The sequence below is a fragment of the Thermobia domestica genome, chromosome 5 (genome assembly GCF_964235325.1).
Source record: "Thermobia domestica chromosome 5, izTheDome1.hap1.1, whole genome shotgun sequence".
Lineage (NCBI taxonomy): Eukaryota > Metazoa > Arthropoda > Insecta > Zygentoma > Lepismatidae > Thermobia > Thermobia domestica.
The window spans coordinates 180,362,688-180,383,086 of record NC_137458.1 but is presented as its reverse complement, the minus strand read 5'-3'; the positions used below and the strand labels follow the sequence as shown (position 1 = coordinate 180,383,086).

The 20,399-nt window shown below is 36.9% G+C and overlaps 1 protein-coding gene across 6 annotated transcripts in view; it reads right to left on the bottom strand.

The window, feature by feature from the left end:
- Positions 1-20,399, bottom strand: part of LOC145686307 (uncharacterized) — a 1,046,376-nt gene that overhangs the window by 759,793 nt on the left and 266,184 nt on the right. For 5 of the 6 annotated variants that reach the window (XM_081759457.1, XM_081759458.1, XM_081759455.1 and 2 more), the window contains one exon: positions 3,601-3,888. The exons of the other annotated variant lie outside the window; for it this stretch is intronic. In XM_081759457.1, coding sequence (XP_081615583.1) covers positions 3,601-3,888 — 288 coding nt within the window. The remainder of the gene's footprint in view (positions 1-3,600; positions 3,889-20,399) is intronic. 6 annotated transcript variants of the gene reach the window in all.

Sequence of the window (20,399 nt, the reverse complement as noted above, 5' to 3'; positions counted from 1 at the left end):
ATAGTTTCTTTCATATTAAACTGAAATATTTTTTATGAGGAATAAACAAGGGATATTGGAAAAAACATTTGTAAATGATTACAAGAAAGAAAATAAAGTCAGTGAACAAGATGAACACAATTGATTTCGAATAATGTTGCAATTATGTAACCACGATCTCTGAATGACTAGCAACAAAGTAATCTAAAGCAGTGTTAAACGTTCTTCGTTTAGTTTCCATTTGAAAACTCTTGGTGGGTTGAAATGTACCGGAAACAACTGAAAGAAAACCGAAAACAGATGGCAGAACTTCTGCCAATGGAAAATTTGACAAAATTATAAGGCTCATAAAATTATTTTTATGAAAGATTACATAGGGCATAATGCGATATTCGTTACTTGGTAGACGTATAAAATGTACCGCCTACATCTTCGTTTATAACGCAAAATAGGAATTTATACAACTTATAATTCTTGATACTAGTTACTTAGATATTTATGGCTCTCTGGAAGGCAATTTGCGCACTGAAAGTTGCAGTTTAGATGTAGCTTTCTCATGCACTGGGTTTTGTGATCTCTGTGTCAAGTCATTACTCTTAGGAAAAGGAAAGTTTTTGATTGATTAATACCGAATAACACATGCATATATTGACAGAACACCGTTGCACAGTCCCTATTTGTGTATTCTTCCCTTCATCCACCTAGTTTTCAATACCGCAGCGGTGCCATTTTAACACTACAAAATAACACTGTATTCCAATTTAACAATACCGAACACGTCTTAGAGTGAAACCGGTACACGCCTGCAATCGAAATCACACACTAAAGTGGTAATCATGCTGATACATTCTTCTGTGTTAAAATTTAGTTGTATTAAACCATCATTTTCTTGCTGTTCAGCTAATAATCCTTAATAAGTGTTACCCAGTTGAGGTAAGAACTAACTTTTCAATGTAACCAGAAATGAGTTACTTGACAAGTGAAGATAAATGTGATTCTACTCTCTTGCAAAACACCGGACAGGAAAAAGTTCACTTTTGAAGCATCATACTTGCTTTCTATCTATACATACTATTGTTATTGCAGACATGAAGATTGCATCTCTTCACCTTGTCACTGGCATAGTTCTTTTCAGTTGATCTGTTAGTATAGGAGCCTACACCAATATCATCTTATAGGTTTAAAAAAGTAATGTTTTACACAAGATATTCCATAGTATCATTTACAGTACATTGCTTTCTCTACCAACTGCCTTGCGGGGACTTCGCTGCAACGCTTCAGTCAAGTAATTAATTTTGTCATTAGACCCATGAAACTGACCAAGATCTTGCCCTTACATAATCATCCGGTTTCCGTAAATTCCCGGTATCACTTGGTTGTGTTAATGTTGCTTAGTGACTTTTTCCTTAAAATATACCTGAAAGAAATCCTTTGCTAATAACATATCAAGATATATCGAATCAGAGTACACAGAGACATTTCTGTTAATACCATCTTGAAAACTAGTACAGTGGCCCCATAAACGCGAAATACGAATTACCTGAGCACATGAGAAACTTGGACATTTGACGTTGCTGATGTTTTGGGTTGTATCAATTTAAAGTGAAGAATATTTGTTTATTAACTTCAAAATGGTCCTTTTTGTGTAAGTGTGTGTATGTTTTTATCTACATTAGTTGAACTACGAGGATGAAAGCAATATATTGTATTTAGAAGGTCAAAGAACTAAAAGAATAACATTTTGAATGTAGAAACATGCTCGTTATATCATATATGAGGAGTAACTCTCGTCCTTTAAGAAATATACTATGTCAAGTGCAGGGTGTTCCGTTCAAATCTTCCTCATTTCAATTAATCATAAAAGAGAAAGTATTAATAATAAGGCAATGAAATGGCAGATAGTTCAAGGAAATTTCTTAATTTTTATTTTCTATTGGCTAATACATTTCTTCATGGGCCCCATTGGCAGCACGAATACTCCCTAGTCTGTATTCGACTTTCGGTCATATTCTCTCTAACATGCCCCTTGTTGCTGTTGCAATTGTATCGTGGATTTGGTTTCGTAACTCTGGGATGATATTCACTGCGGTCAGAAACATATGATCCTTGACATAACCTCAGAGGAAGAAATTTCGTTGGGTAGAAATCACAATTAATGTCTCAGCTTACCACATCACTAATTTGACGCGTTGTGAAACAGTCACCATTTACATTGACCACCACTTGAAAAAGAGACAGCGGAACAGTTGCAGAAACCGCCCTGCAGAGCCTCCACCAGTGTATGTGAAAGAAAAGAATCGTACTTGTACTGCTGCCATGTGCTTCCTGTCTCAGTATCCGTGTCAGTGTAGTGTGTGATGGACCTGAGTGCATTTGACATAGGTGAAATCATAGAGGCCAGACGACTGTGTTTCTCGATTTCTGAAGTATCTGTGGCACTCGGATTTTCAAAGGCAAATGTGTCAAGGGTGTACCATGAGTACCTGGTTTCCGGATAAAACCACACCCACACGGAAAAACCTCCGCGATCAGGAGCGTGCCGACGACAGGGGTAGGCACCAACTGGCGCACATCGTAACAACCGATAGACAAGGCACGGTGCGTCAAATCGCGAAGAGGTTCAATGCAGGACAACAACACCGTGTTAGCAGTCACACATTACACAACAACCTATTCGCATTGTGGTACAGAAGCCATCAGATCAGGCGAGTACCCCTTCTAACCTCACAACACAGGAAACATCTATTAGCATTGAAAACGGAACATTACCACTGGACAGTGGGAATGTGGGAAAAGATTGCCTGGACAGGTAAGTCACGTTTCATATCGGGACATGCAGATGGACTGTTATGGATGCGATGCCAACCACACGTCGCAATGGATCTATCGTGCCAACAGGGAACTGTGCAGGCCGGCGGTGGTGATTCTCATCTGGGCCATGAAATGGGTTCCCTAACACGCGTGGCCGATTCCTCACCTATTTAAAGCCAGCCGGCCGGTCACTCTTCAAAATGACAATGTCCTGTCGTTTGCTCAGCTGCAACATCTGGATGGTGACCTCATCTTTCAGCAGGACAATGCTCCGGCCCACCGTTCTAGGATGATAGTAAACTGGTTTGATCTGACAAGACTTTCCTGGCCATCACGGTCATCGGACCCAATCCCATCGAACTCATCTGTGACGCCATGGAACAACGCCTTCGGGCTGTTGGCCCTCTTCCGACCAACCTGCGGGCTCTGTGGGAAACGTTGCAGCAGATATGGATTGAGATACCACAACAAATCTTCAGGCGCCTCGTGGAGTCCATACTGAGGCAGATAGCCACCATTATCAGAGCGAAAGGTGATGCTACACGGTAGGTAGGTGTCTCTAATTCAACTGTTGGTCATTGTATATTTATACAACCGTGACGCTGCATAGTAAGCAAACAGACAACTTCAAGTTATCTGAAACCTGAAAACCAATCTGACCTTTCATTTGGTGCAACAGTTCTTCACAATTTGTGGTACTTCGTTTACAATAATTAATTCAAATTTGGAAAATTTGAACGAAACACTGTAAAATATTTTGAGTATGCTAACAGCAAACATGAACTTATATTATGTATACATGTAACATACTGTTGCAGAGGCTGCTTTTACTTTCTTTCCCATCAGGTTGGACTTCCTATCAATGAAATTCATGGTGGACAGCTTCCAATACTTGTTGTCCTGTTTTGTACCGACAATATGCTCCAACACCTGTTTATAGCTAGGAATTTTATGTACTTCTTTCATGATGTAATCACCTCTTGATGAATCCATCTCAATTATGTAACATTGAGTAGAAAGTTTGGGTTTTGGTGAGATTTTCACAGTTTTGAGGGCATTCAAAACAATGGCGACAACTGCTTGAGCAGCATTCAATACCTATCAAAATAGAATTCAAACAACGGAGCTTAGAATATAAAGCTAAAGTATTTATATTAATTGACATACATTGAAATTACCTAAAAATATTATAATTAAATGTTTTAATATTATGCCGTCATGGTAATATATATTGAGCGATTATGAAATTTTGGCTTCTCAATCTTAGACCCAAAGCAATATGCATATAAAGCTAAGGAAGGTATTAAAAGAACCAAGCTTAAAAAATCATTATATTTATAATTAAGCCTTGATAATGATCTACTTATAAAACTCCTTTCATGAATCCAGTGCTACTTATGTTTTAATTATTTGTGATACAATCATTCATTCTACAAGTTAGGCTGATATATACAATCGTATTGATAATGATATGATGAAACAAACTCCACGAGACTTTTTAGAGTGGAAGCATAATTTGACACATTTTTAATGAAGTATTGATGCTCTCAGATAAATGAAACAACCACTAAAATTCATGGTAAGATACCCTGAAGTGCTTAAGACAAATAGTTGACAATTTTAAGTGGAGAATTTAAGGTTTACATCGTTAACCCCATCGTATTTGCTTCTACTTTTACCTATTCGTTATTACACAAAATTTTTCAAATAATCCACACACAAATTAGATCAAACGTTTTGCAATATTAACATACGTTCATCGTTTCGTACGAGTATTTCACATGATCGAAGTAGCTCAAAACGTCGCGAAAGGCTCCCGCATGTACTGGTATAGATGGTACCAGTTAGGTTTCTGAAATATTAGGCAGTTATACCTTCCGTACCGATCCCTGTTTGGGACAAACTTTTTGGCATGATATGATATATTTCTGAATGCATAAATAATTACATTAAAAAATCAGTTGGATATATATATTAATACAATCATTTCAGAATGTAAGTGATTATTATACTTAAAATATAACATCTAAAATGTTGTGGGTGTTGACGCAAAGTAGATACACGGTATGTGAATGTTAAATACAAATTGAATAAATCGTGTAATAGCAAAAACTACCTGTGTTTGCAACTATATTTCATCCGGATGTTAATAAATATTATCATTACAAAATAAGATTTACGTTCTTGAAATTTAATCAGAGATGTAAAGAACATGTGGATATGAGTAGAGAATATCTACAATCAGGTCGTGGTTCCAGACAGCAAATTCACTATCCCCAAAACCATGTTCACTCCAAGTTTACGATCTCATAAACCACTTGGGTCAAGAGACTGAATTGTGGCTCAGTAAAGAAAGCAGAACATCTTCCGATACGTTTCCAGTTCAATAGTCTGAAATTATCTTTTATTTGGAAATGGTGAGTCGTTAGTCGCTCTCTCTCTTATCTTTATATATATACCAGATGCGTCACTTGCATCGTACAATACGCAAGTAGATGACCAATCATACTTATGTGAAAAGCAGTTGTCTACATTTAAGGCGCACCAGGTTACGAATATAATGAAAGTAACTAAAACTATGATCTCTTGATGGAACTTGTTTATTCCTTTACAGTCTTTATTTGTGTATGTTGGTCAGAAACTGCGTAGCGGTAATTCGAGAAAATACTTCTTTGTTATACAAATTAGGGTTGATCTTTACAATAGTTCTTTGTTGTCAAAGAAGTAGTTTGACCTTGAATAGTCAGGTAAGCATGCACGTGTACAGTGGGCCCCACAAATTCTTGATGTAGAAAGCAGTGTTGTGTAAGTTACTTGTAAAATGTAACGCGTTACAAGTTAATTTACTGTCTCTAAAATGTAACGCGTTACTAACGCGTTACTTGCCTGAAAAATGTAACTGTTACTTTACTTCGAAAGTAACACGTTCCTAACGCGTTACTTTTAGGTCAGAAACTTTGAATATGTAAAAAAAATCTTATTATTTCAGTTTGCCGTACTACTATTACTACCGCTATTCTTTTCTTCTTCTTCTTCTTCTTCTTCTTCTTCTTCTTCTTCTTATTATTATTATTATTATTATTATTATTATTATTATTATTGCACGTTCTGAATCGATTATGTAAATGCAAGGACAAATTTTTACTTGACAGCTATATGAACATTTTAATGTAATGTAACATTAACCAATATGTCATACTGCGTTACTCGTAGGGATGGGCACGAGTGAGTTCGAGCAAGTTCTTTTCGAAACTCGATTCGACTACAAATGGACATCTTTGAGCTCGACCCGAGAACTTGGCTTGAAAAATTTCCTCCAACTTGACTCGAATTCGGGTCGAGTTGAGCCAAATCTGGTGTATAGTTCCGAGTACTCTCTTCAAGTATCTTACATAGACAATATAATTATTATGAATAGTACTACTACTACTACAACATTTAAATTATTATTATTATTATTATTATTATTATTATTATTATTATTATTATTATAACAACAGTGAGTATGAACATGAAAGATAGGCGGTTTATATCTGAATACTAAAAAAGTAGTTGATTGCCAACCTCGGTAGTCGTGAAGTCTAGGAGTCAAGGACATTGTTCACGAGCTTCTGAATTTGGGTTGAGGGTCTAGGTTGAGTATTCGGGTTCGAGCCAATGATTGTTAAAAGTTATAGGGCACTGGCCAAATATCTTCAAAACTTTTCGGCCCGGGTTTAGAATTGTCAAGGACTTGAGCAACTCGGCTCACAGCTTATTCACTATCGACCCAAACCGAGAAGTGAGACGAGCTAACAGCTCACCCAACCGAGTCGGCTAGAGCCCTTCGCTCAGTGGAGTCGAACCGAGCAGATGGCTCAACCCAACCAAGCCAGCTCGAGCCGATGGTTCACCCCAAGCGAGCTGGCTCGAGCCATCGGCTCAGTTAAGCCGAGCCGAGCTAAGCTTGTTATAAAAAATCTCTTGTAGTCTCGCTATCGAGGTGAGACCAGATGCGAGTAGTGTCCCCTCTCGTGAGCAACACTAGAAGTATTACATACTACTGCTTAGCTTACATTTCTCATGGATTCGCTTCCCAGTGTTATCAGCCCATGATTTCAAAACAAGTTAAAACGAGCGAGCCATTTATCAAACTCCACTCGACTCGAAACTCAACGCCAAAAACAGTGAATCGGTTCGGAGCTCGACTCGAGAATATTACTTTTGACTCGACTCGAAACTCGACTTGGATTGGAGTCGAGTTTTAGCTTGACTCGTGCCCATCCCTATGCGTTAGAAAAAATGGTTGCTTATTATTATTCTGCTAAACTGATTATGTAGTAATAACAATGTTGCTATGTAAAATTAAAGATACAGAATATAGAGAAACATTACACTACAACTGACAAAATGAGAACACATTAACTGGGGGTGAATCAAAACTTGCCAATAACTCTAAAATTGATACATGCTTTTTAAAGCTAGTTGTTCCAAACTCTATAATCAACGGGACTTAAGGATACGCAAACTGATCTAAAATAACTCTAATATTACATACCAGCAACATTACACCAATAAAGTAGACCTGCTCATCAGAACACATTTTATTCGTATTAACCCCTTACTGTATGTCATTAATTATGGCACCCTAGTTGTTTTTAAATATTTCCCGCCGGGGCACCACTTTACTTTTAAATTCTGTTCACCATTATCTTCAGCTTTTAAGAAAAATATTCTTTCAAATGTTCGAAGGATAAAATATTTTGGTTCTCCATCTTTATAAAAACGACATCAATCAGAGCAAAATAGACTACCAGTACCATTGCACTCGTAGTTCACTCACTGAATGTATTGATTTGGAGCTGGTGCTTGCAATCAGTACACGTGATTTTCTTGAGGCTTTCCTCATCTTCCAGAAACAGCAAGTGGCACTATATTTTGTTATATTATATAAATAAACAAATGAAATTGTATCTATTTCAAGCAAGCCTACCAACATAAAATTCATAAGGCGAAACGGGGAAATGCACATCGAGATTTCCCGTTCCGCCTTACATTAGGATGAAAAGTGATAACAGGTTTTACATGCAAATTTCATTGCTAGAGGTCTTAAGGCGAAACGGGAAAAGGCGAACAGTGCAGGAATCGTCGGTCACTGACATCTTTCATGCTCCATTGTTCCATTCTGAGAAATTCACTTACAGGAAAGAAACATTGTTTCCGAAAAAAAAATATACATATATTGTAGTTACATATCCGAAATGTAACGCGAAAAAAAGTAACGCAAACTAGGTACGTTACTTAAAAATTTGTAACGAGTTACCGTTACAGTTACTTTGAAAACATGTAACGCGTTACTAGGAAACGTTACTTAAAAAGCAACGCGTTACAAGTAGCGCGTTGGTTGCGTTACGTTCCTTCCCAAGACTGGTAGAAAGTCCGTGAGATAAGCACGTATTTGATCCCTTTAATTGGCAAAACGTGAACGAGCTGTGTTAAAAATTTCAAATTTGGTGATTTGCATATTTTATGTACTAAATACAGAATTTAGAGTGAAAATGAATTAATTGTTTACAATAAATGAAATGTGATACGTTGCCCACAAGCAACCATGCCAATTTGAGGTATATTTTATGCCGCGTTTCATCTCTCTCTCACACACTTTGTGTATAATTTTTTTTGGTGGATATGATCTTATACAATATCAAGCAATTAGATTCTGATTTCGTTCTTCTACAAAGATGTATTAAGTATATACAAATTTGATATTGATATATATATATATATATATATATATATATATATATATATATATATATATATATATATATATATATACATATGCAGGGTGTATTATTAGTGCATGCCCAAAAGTGACAAGGTGATTGAGGACATCCAAATAAGTAAAAATGTTCCTATAAACATGGTCTGACGCCGCTTCGTTTCCAAGATACAAGGTGTTCACGTGTCGAGTCAGTACAATAGCTCACTATGGGAAAGTAAATGGAAATGTTCCATATTACAGAAATAATACAATGAAGTGGCATTATGCCTGTGCAAATACATTTATACTAACATAGAGAATGAAACTAACCAACATTTGAGCTTATTAGGTTCACAATGTTACCAACCTGGTACAAAGTGTTATGTTTTCAAATAGCGGTAAACGTCCACACTTTAGCATATGGTTGCTGACATCAAAACGTTCCTAAATACGGGGCACTGTCTTCCGAAGTTTATATGTGGCATAAATGAACACTGCGTCAAAATAATCGAAAGGCAGTGTGTCCAATACACTATTTCGAGAATCGAGACAAGACGGGAAATGTTTACAATACTTTTCGTCTCGTCTCGATTCTCATCTCCAAAGCGGGACGAAAATTTTGAGATAGCCTTGTCCCATCTCGAATGTAAAATGTTAATTCTCATGTTATCTTCTTTGTTTTACAAACGAGATGAGAAATTCCTCTTCTCGTGGGCAACATTAAACCAAACCGAAATATTCTTTCCAAATGTCACGTTTCTGCTTGTAATGGTATGACCTGAGCGATAACTGGCTCCTAGCTTTTAATCTTCTACGAGATAATAATAATAATTATTAGTTTATTATTATTACTATTATTATTCCTGAAGATTTGATAGTTTAAGTATTGAAACATCCGAGTATTCAAATATCTGAATATAATAAAACGTATGTCATCGCCGATGAATCGCCATCAAAAATCCTAAAGTAAAAAAAAAATTGCGACGTGCATTCGCACAAGCACCTTGACAACTGAACCGCGATCGCTACGCGGCTAACGATTCGTCTTTAGTCTGGTTACGTTAGGTTTCTTTGCCTCCGCTTGCAAACTTGTATGTTATATTTCTTCGATTCAAAATGTCTTTCGTATTTCTTTTATGATGTCGGCAAAGTTTAAATTAATAACTTGAGTTGTTCTTGAACCGTAGGTTCACAAGTTTGTTTTTTCTCCACATGAAACTACAAATATGACAGATTGAGTTCTCATATTCTCTATTTCTTTCAAAGCAGTCGCCATTACCTGGTCAAAGACTTATTTCCGCCACGGAATTCAGTTAAACTCCGGAATTCTTCAGAATAATTCCGGAAGTCGGAAACAATCCCGAATTTAGAAAATTCCGGAATTGAGAAAAACTCCGGATTTCGAAAAATCCGGATTTTTCCGAATTACGGAATGTTAAAGAAATCAGAAATTTCTAAATTCCGGATTATTCCGAATTCCGGAATTATTCCAAAATTGGAATTTTCCGAATTCCGGAATTTGCCCGGTTTTACTTTCGGGAGTACGGAAAGTAAAAATTCCGGAATTCGCTTTCCCTAGTTAATACACAACCTTTCAGAACACTAAGCTAGTAGCTGTCTATAAACAAACAAGTAATGCAAAGCATTTTGTTCCTGCAATACGTCATGTATTAAAATCCGACTGGAGTTTCAGTATCTAACCAGAAATTGCATGTATCTAGCTACTGGGAGCTAAGGTATGAAGAATTGTATTGTGTTTTATCTTTTTGTGTCTTATACAACCCTGCAAACCAGTGAATATCTAAACGGCTTTCGTTAAATCCAAGTTGTAGTACTCACAGTTACATCCATTTGTGTCTATATGATCGTGTTACTAAAGCTTACTGTATGATAGCGTTAGTAAGTCTTTCTCTGCTCTCCCGTAAAGTTGTGATACAATCTACTACAGGATACAGAACCAATTATCAATTTAACCAAGTTGTTGTATTACTACACATCTGCTTCCGCCTCTGTCAACTCTGGTCGATCTCGTTGACGCGACATACTTGCTTTTTTATACCCCTTTCTTCGTTTACTGAACTAAACAGTAACTATTCTGAAATATACTACTGCGCATGTCTCATAGATAAATATTTCTGATGCCAATAGTTTCCGTTTTGTCCAAGGAATGTTCTTTTCCTTATTCCCAGCATGACCTTTTTATTACATTATATGAAGAGCATGTAGGTCTAAATACCTCATGTATTACATAGAATGTAGGTTTAACTCTTCCAGCAAAGAAGGAACATGAGATCATAGTATACAGCCCACAGAAGTGATAGCTGGCAATACAGTTGTGGTAATCCCTAACGACAGAGGGGGTGATCGGTGCCCTCCCCGCTGGTCTAGTGGCTAGCACGTGCGCCTTTGGTGTATGGTGTCCCGGGTTCGATTCCCGGCGGGAGAGCGTTTTATGATTTTTAAATGTCCTCGATGTTTCTGTGTTCGTGTCCCTGTTGTTATAAGTTATTAGAAAAAGTTAAACGAGTGAAGCAAGTAAAATTAGCAATAAGTAAGTTACTGAAACACGTTCGGTGAGTCAGTTAAAAAAAAAGTGGACAAAGCACTGGTTTTTCGCGTCGTCCATGTGAGTTCGAATCTATCTCGGCTTGACTTTTTATCCATTTGAGAGAAAGTATTGTTTCTTTTCGCTACAGGTATTCACTCTTTTCGTATTTTTCGCCGTCCTTCACAGTTAAAGTTGATCCAAGACCGACTTCTGGGGGGGGGGTTATCATACTGCTACTTTTAAGGGCTCCAAACTTTGGGATGTGTTTTATTTATATATATAAAAAAAGAAAGTTTCCTCTTCTGGGGGGCGATCGCCCTATCGCCCCGCTGGATACGCCCCTGCGTAATGAAAAGACGCTGTTGATAATAATAATAATAATAATAATAATAATAATAATAATAATAATATAAAATATTACTAGCTAACTCGTGTGTGTATTTCGACACTATAATTTTATATTATTATGTAAAAATAAGTAAGGCTGGCTGGCGCCCCCCCCCTAATTTTTCAATGCGCCTTATGAGTCCACAGTATCCAACGTTGGTTTCATCCCACTATCACCTCCTGTTCTCTGGATATAAGTTATCGACATTTTACCTAAAGAGCTCTCTGCCGTGCCCCATGACTTTCCATAACAATGACTTATTTTTCTGAGTACTATGAGTGCATACTGTCCAACGTTGCTCCCATCACTCAACAATTTCCCGTTCTCTCGATATAAGTTGCTAATATTTTGTTTATAAGGGAGATATGGCGTTACAATCATTAGGTTTGAAGAAGAATTGAGGAAGATATTCCCTTGCCGCAAACAACACCTATTATTATTATTATTATTACACTATTATTATTATTATTACGAGTATTATTATTATTATTATTATTATTATTATTGTTGTTGTTGTTGTTGTTGTTGTTTTACTTACCACTAATGTTGCCTACCTTTATTTGCAATGCAATGCGTTACTAAAAAGCAAATCAAATAACACTCCTCTCAATTCATGCTCCCGAACTCGAAACACATGATTTACAGTTCTCTGTGTTAAGGGAAAGCACATTTATTTTATTATTGTTTCAAATAACACGTATCACTTGTTACTTCACTTTCAATGTGTAATTTCATATCATCACTAACAATCATCTTGTTCCGATTAGGGCTGTTCCGATAACCGAGTAATCGATAAAAATTCGATAAAATTTCAAAACCGTTTCATCGATAAAGAATTTTAATTTTATCGAATTAGCGAACTTTCGAGACTCCCGAAATGTTTGAGACTCTCAAATTGTTCGAGACTCTCGAAATGATCGAGACTCCCGAAATGTTCGGGACTCTCGAAGTGTTCGAGGCGGCACTCGAAATGTAAGAAACATTAGACAACTTCGAGACACTCGAACTGTTCGAGAATCTCGAATTGTTTGAAAGCAGCAAATACAGAAATATATCAATATGATGGTATTTGTCGAGTAGCTTGAATATTTAGAAAAGTTCGGGATTATCGGAGTGTTCGGAAGAAACGATGTATTCGAGGTTATCATAGTTGTATATAATATGTATTACATATATGCAGAGTGTTCATTTTAAACTTCTCTTCTTAGCAATGTAGTGAAGGAAAAGTTTTTTCCCCACAGATCTGTACAAGGTTTAAGCAGTCTGTCAGAAGAGAGAAAGAGGAAGAGAAAACATGCATCACCCGAATGGAATTGGAATCCAAGACAACAGTAGTCTATTAATAGTCACTTTGCCGATTGTGCCAATAACGGGGCAGGCAGAAAAATAATTTTACCTATGATTTCGACAAATACAACTTTGCAATAACTTATCAGATGAAAAAAAAAATGTTTGACTAGTTTGGCTTCAAGAAGAAATCATCGGAGAGGTGAAGGAACCGAACTGTTCATCACTACTTTTGATAATACCCGAAACTTCGATAATGCTCGAAATGTTGATAATGCCCGAAACTTCGATAATACTCGAAATGACGATAATACCCGAAACTTCGATAATACTCGAAATTTCGATAATACTCGAAACTTCGATAATTTCAAATACTCGAACGGTTTCGAGTAACCGATGACAACTCGATAAATTTTCACTCCCGAAGTTCGATAGGTCCTCAGCCTTATCGAACACCCCTAGTTCCGATACGAAAATAACCCTTCTCCTGCAAAAAGAAAAAAAAAGCCTGACCGTAGCAAAAGAGCGTGAACTTTCTTTAGGCGATTAATCGGGTCCAATACGTCAATAAAAGAGGATAAGTCCCTACACACAAATATTTCAGTAAAAGAGGAAAAGTTACTCAAACTTTCTGAATACCTATTTATGGGCGAAATTTGGTTCCCTTGGAACTTTTTAAGAGTTTGAAGGGCCGCCATTTTGAAGATTTTCATCTGATTATTCTGGTTAACGAACTCATGAAGATATTTCAACAATTAATGTTTGTGCCAAATTTCGCCTCAATCCGCTGAAAATTAGGATGGTTATGGTATTCACAAATAGCGTTATATATTATATACACAGATAGATAGATAAATACACACACAGAGGGAGAGAGAAAAAATGTTTTGCTCTCTTCTCGCACCTGTGCTGCGTCAGAACTAAACCGGGCCTCTTTGCAAAATGTATTGACCAGCCTAACCTAAACACAAGCCTCTTAAATGCTAACCTGGAAACCTGGTCGAGAAGTGTAAGACATGTAGAAATTGTATTTTTAATAACCATGAGTATGGATTCGAACTCCTCCACTTGCATGTTTTTCTTTTTAGTTTTTGCAGCTACGTCGAAACGTTCAATTTTTATTTTTTACTAATTGCAAATGGCGTTTACATTCAAAATAAGAGGAATTTTGATGGCATTTGTTTGAATATTCTTCTCTTTTGAAATGAAGAAAAGAATAAAAGCAATACGCAAAGACAAAAAGTATTATCAGTACTAAACATTACCAATAATAATTGCTACGAAAGACTAAATACGACCTCTTTTACCATCTCTCATGAGGTGTGTGTATTATTAACAAAAAAATTTTAAAAGCGTCCTTGCCTTGGATTCGAACTGGCGTTCTTTGCATTTGTAAGTCAGCACCTTAACCACTACGCCAAGATCAGGGCTTGGTGGATGTTTTGTTGTCGGTATATTTGTTGTATTTGTGTTTTATGTTCCCACTTCGACAATTCTTAATCTTTTTTCTCCGTTTAACACCTGTTTCTGGCTTTCTCTTTCGGTGTCGTACTTTATTTATACTATGCAATATTCGTATTCACAGCTTGTGCCCCTCTGCAATGTCTTATTCAGATTAAACTTTTCTATTTGCCCCTCAGTAAACATTTGATTGATTTAATTCTCATACTCTCCACGGATGGAGCGCAGGAATGCCAGAATCGAAAAATAGGTGTACATTTACTTTCCTGACAGATAATACAATGAGAAGGTGCAAAAGGGATATCCGTACGGAAATGGTTGAAAGCCGTGAGCGATCAGAAAATACGTAGAAATAAAGAAAATGTAATATGTGGAAAATTGCAGTAGAATGTATCGTAGTTCACATATGTTGCACAATATATATATATATATATATATATCTGTGTGTGTGTGGCTAGTAAAGATCCCTAAGCAAGAGAATAAAAAAATGGTTTGGTTTTAGTATATTTTTTTAGTAAGTATTTATTTGTACTATATTGTAGTAAATAAAACTAAGGAACTGTACTCAACAATATAATAAAAACAAAACCTATAGTCTGGAGGATCCGTAACAAAATCTCAAAGAATCGTGCAATTTATGATGCAAGCGTCAAATTTCATTATAGACATCATATGAAACACTTCTAGGGGTGGAGCGAAAAAATATCACGTGATTTCGTCGAGATAGCCGCCATATTAAAAATGGCCTCTCAGTACATATAAAATAACATTTAATCGTATTGTTTAACATGTTAATGCATTTTAATTTGAAACTTTTAATATATTTTTTACTTTTATGCTCTTGATAAAGGTCATTTGACACTTGGCGTGGTAAAATGTTGAATTTAAATGTTTAATTTTGATTTATTTATTTATTTTTATTAATTGTTTTACAGTTATTTTGCCTGCTATTTCTTTCCTCTTTCAGTGTAACTCAAATTTTGTTCGGGCCGCGGTGGCTCAGTGGTAGAGCGTTCATCTCTGGTGCTAGGGGTCTCGGGTTCAAACCCTGCTACCGCCAAGTGAAATTTGTGGTGAACAAACACCGTGTGCGTGGGTTTTCTCGGGGTTCTCCCACTTTCTTCATTCCACCATTTCATTCATTACTCATCATCACGGTCTCCTTTAGCCCAACCGGCATAACTGTGGGACGTAAACCTCAAAAATTTCATTTCATTTTCAAATTTTGTTATCGATTTATATCAGAACTGAAGAACAGCAGCTAAAATGAAATGAAATTTCAAACTAATAGACATATAAAGATGGCCTTTCTTAAATGTATTGGAGACATTATCAAAGGAAGTGGCTGGAAAACTGCTCTAGAACAAGCTGGAGTGTCAACTCCCGGGTCTTCGGACACGTTTCTGAAAGCGGTACACATAAAGAAGACGCTTCGTGCCTGTCAGGTAACAGCATGCACACTTTTCAAACTGAAGAGCGACGCCTATAAGCAATATCTTGAATCGAGAGAGGACAGCAATGAGCTCTTATCTTTTAATGAGTGGTCAGAAATTAGATGCAAGAAAAGTCTCCAGTTTTTCTTCTGGAACTTTATAATGAAAGTCATCCTTGACATATTAACATGGGATCGATCTGTCCATGAAGGAGATTTTCAGTGCTATGTGAGTTCTTTATTAAACATTGTGTGGTTGTTCTTTGCTTTGGATCATACTAACTACGCCAGATCTGTTTCAGTTCATCTCAGAGATATGAGAAGACTTAAAGAAACTCACCCTACTATTCTTCAAGAATTCTCCAAGGGGAAGTTCACAGTAAATGAAACTTCGAGACCTTTTTCTTTCATGCCTCTTGACGAAGCTCATGAACATAATAATGCACTTGTTAAGGGCGAAAGAAGAGCTGTAGGAATTACAGAGAATCCAGAAGCACTTCTAGATGGATGGTCTCAGGGCTAGAAATGTTAAGAATACTGGAGGAATTCTTAAAAATTATTAGCCTGTCAAGTTCCTCAGATTCAACTATTCATCATGAACAAGTGTCATCAAATGAGATTCAATTTATCAAGTATGTTAGAAACCTGGCGGAAACAATAAAAGAAATAGGAGATCCTTTTCTGGACATTACGCAAGATTTGGTTACCTTGGATTCACGTGTGGTTACTGACGAAAATGTTACAAAATCATATAGAAACAGTGAAGCACTTGGAAGAGAACAGAGCACACAATTCTTCATTGATCGTCTATTAAACTGTGAAGTTAATATGAATAAAACTCTGACAAAGAATAAATTTCCACATTTCAGTTCTCCAATCAGGTCGAAATGTACAACCACCCAACAAATTGTAGCCGTCAAACAAGACCGCAATCTTTTCCTTAGAATGTACATAGGATGTCAAGTTTGAGATGGCGACCTTTATCAGGTTTTCAGTCATGAGCATCAATCATTTCCTCCGTCACTGGCAGAGTGCAATGGAAGCATTCGGTATGGAGGTAAATCAGACATAGTACCCTGCCTGGAAAAACTTATTTCTTGCAGTGAAGAAGACAGTGATGAACCTCATCAAGCTGGGCCTGATGTTGAAATGATTATTCTTGATGTTGCAGTCATTGTGTACTTTCTGACACCCGAAGCTACAGATTCGTTTGCTGACTATGACGAAAAGTTCATAAACATGATTAGAAATCGATTTAAAGGACAAGTGAAACGTGTTGACGTAGTGTTTGATACCTATAAACCAGATAGCTTGAAGAGTTGTGTTTATTAGAAGAGAGGAACAGGCATTCGAAGAAAAGTTGAGGCGGATAAAAAGGTGCCTAAAAACTGGAAGGACTTTCTTAAAGTTGATGGAAACAAAACAGAATTATTTCTTTTCTTGGTAAAATTTGTAAGTTTAGCAGAATATCCAGGAAAAGTTGTTGTCACTCAAGGAAACAGTGATGTTAGTTCACAACCTGCGGATTTAAGTCGAATAGTACCATGTTCTCAAGATAAAGTAGGCACAAGGATATTTTTACATGCAGCAGATGGTATAATAGAAGGGTATCGAAATATTCAAGTTTGTACGGTTAATTCAGATGTGGTTGTGTTGGCAGTCAACCATGCAGCTAAGTTGGAATGTGATTGTTTGTGGGTATTGTATGGATCAGGAAAACATATGCGTTACATCAATGCTACAGCAATATCGAAGGCACTGGGAAGTGAGAAAAGCTCTGCAATACTTGCTTTTTATGCTTTGACGGGAAGTGACATTACATCTAAATTTGCGGGTAAAGGTATAATATTAACTTGGACAGCCTGGAAAGCTTATTATGAGGTTACGTCGGCATTCCAAGTATTATCAAGTACTCCAGATGTAGAAGCCGTGAAGACAGTGTTTCCAATTGTTGAAAAATTTGTTGTATCGCTATATGATCGTTGCAGCATAGATAATGACATAAATGTAGTAAGGCAAAAGATGTTTACACGAAGGAATCGTGAGCTTGAGCTTATACCTCCAACTCAAGATGCTTTGCTACAGCATTTACTTCGAACAGCTTATCAAGCAGGACAGATTTGGGGAAGATCACTTGAAAAATAACCTGAACTTCCATCTCCGAGTATTTACGGATAAACACAAACCCAGGAAGGAAGATGGATACCTCGTTGGATGACAACTCCACTAGTCAGTGAGTCTTCAAGAGAGGTATTGAAATGTAATTGTTCCAAAGTGTGTTCTGGAAAGTGTAGCTGTTTCAAAGCTGACTTACCATGTACAGCTATTTACCATGTGAAGGATGTGAACGCTAAATATATGTACACGAAGAAAGACTATAAATTAAAATTTTACTTTCCTTCATGTTTTAACATGTAGTAAAATTCTCAATTTTGTTGCTATGCGATATGTTTTATTGTACAGTTTGGTATTGCAGAAATCTTATATTCAAACTTCAATTTCAATAAGCTTGACGTGTAAAGTTAGAAAGATAAACTTAAAATACTTAATAGTGCTATGAATTCCACTCTTAAATCAAGAACAGACCGTCTGATAGTATTTCTAAGCGTATATTTGCAATTAGTGACCTCAAGAACATATTTTGATACCGATCACTCTATAGTTAAGGCAGTATATTAAATCTGGTCACATTCGACGCCATGTTGAAAAATAGCAAACTAAATAAACTAAATAACAAACTAAATATACAAGCTCTTCGGGTAAATTGCTCATTATTTGGTCAACAGTAATTAAAATAATATTGTCACTTGCACATAAAGAGAAAAATATAGGCTATTTTCAAGAAAAAACACCATTACGAGATTAATTTTCCAATATGGCCGCCATTATAACAAGAGCGCCAATTTCGATTGGCTCCACCCCTAATATTGTTGTTTACACATCAATTATTGTGTACTGTAAATTTCATACTTGTATCAAAAAGTGCACGATCATATGACCGATCCTCCAGACGGGGATGCGGCACAGGATCGACACGGCACAGGATCGACACGGCATACGACCGACAATTCAGCTCAGAAACCTGTTTCGGTCCTGTGCCGTGTCGATCCTGTGGCGTTTCGGTCCTATGCCGTGTCGATCCTATGCCGTGTCGATCCTGTGCCGTTTTGCTCTCACGCCGCTGCTCTGAAATAATTTAACTTTTAATCATGTGCCTAAAAAAATAATATTTTTATTATCTGTTTAATCTTTGCTCTTACAAATTATAAACTCCTGTCGATTCTATGCCTGTGCAAGTTATATGCATAGAATACGTACGATCGAAACGGCATAGAGCCGACACGGCATAGGATCGACACGGCACAGGATCGACACGGCATAGGACCGAAACGGCACAGGATCGACACGGCATAGGAACGAAACGGCACAGGATCGACACGGCACAGGATCGACACGGCACAGGATCGACACGGCGCAGGACCGAAACGGCATAGGACCGAAACAACGCACGATCATCCCCACTGCGTAGTATCTATAAAACCAAATATTTATTTCTCATAAAAGCAATCAGAGACCTGTCAATTGATTTTAAAATATAAGAATTATAAGATATTTACTATATGAATATTAATAATTGTGAGTGACAAAAGAATGATAGTGCTAAATGGACAAAATATAATTTCTTGTGTGCTTGGTCAAAAGCATTTCTATATGTATGGAATACTTATATTTATTATTATTATTATTATTATTATTATTATTATTATTATTATTATTATTATTATTATTATTATTACGTTTTAACTCGTTTTGAAATCATGGCCTGATTCCACTAGAAAGCGAAAGCCATGAGAAATGTAAGCTAAGTAGTAATATGGAATACTTTTAATGTTGCTCACTAGAGGAAACATGCTCGCATGTCTTCTCGTCTCGATATCGAGACCACAAGAGACTTTTTTAATAAGAAGCTCAGTTGGGAAGTAATAACTGAGCCGATGGCTCGAGCCGGCTCGCTCGGGGTGAACCATCGGCTCGAGCTGGCTTGGTTGGATGAACCATCTGCTCGGTTCGGCTCATCTGGGCCGAAGGCTCTTGCTGACACGGTTCGGTGAGCTGTTGGCTCGGCTCACTTCTCGGTTCGGGTCCATAGTGAGTGAGCTGTGAGCCCAGCTGCTCAAGTTGTTTACAATTGTAAACCCGGGCCGAACAGTTTTGAAGATATTTGGCCAGTGCCCTATAACTTTTAACAATGTTTGGCTCGAGCCCGAATACTCAACCTAAACCCTTAACCCAAATTCACAAGCTCGTGAACAATATCCTTGACTCCTAGAATTCACGACTACCGAGGTTAGCAATCAACTAGTTTTTTAGTATTCAAACACAGACCGCGTTTCTTTCATGTTTAAACACAGTGTTGTTATAATTATAATTATAATTATTATTTATTATTATTATTAATAATAATAAAAGTTGTACTAGTAGTAGTACTAGTATCATTGATAACCTATATTGTCTATGCAAGATACTTGAAGAGAATACTCGAAACTACAAACCAGATTTGGTTCGACTCGACCCGAATTCGAGTCGAGTTGGAGGAAATTTTTCGAATCGCGTTCAAAGATGTCTGTTTTTAGTCGAATCGAGTTTCAAAGAATACTCGCTCGTACTCACTCGTGCCCATCGTAGGATGACCACATTCTAACAATCGAAAAGTAGGACACAAGTATAATAGTACTGTATATGATATCTT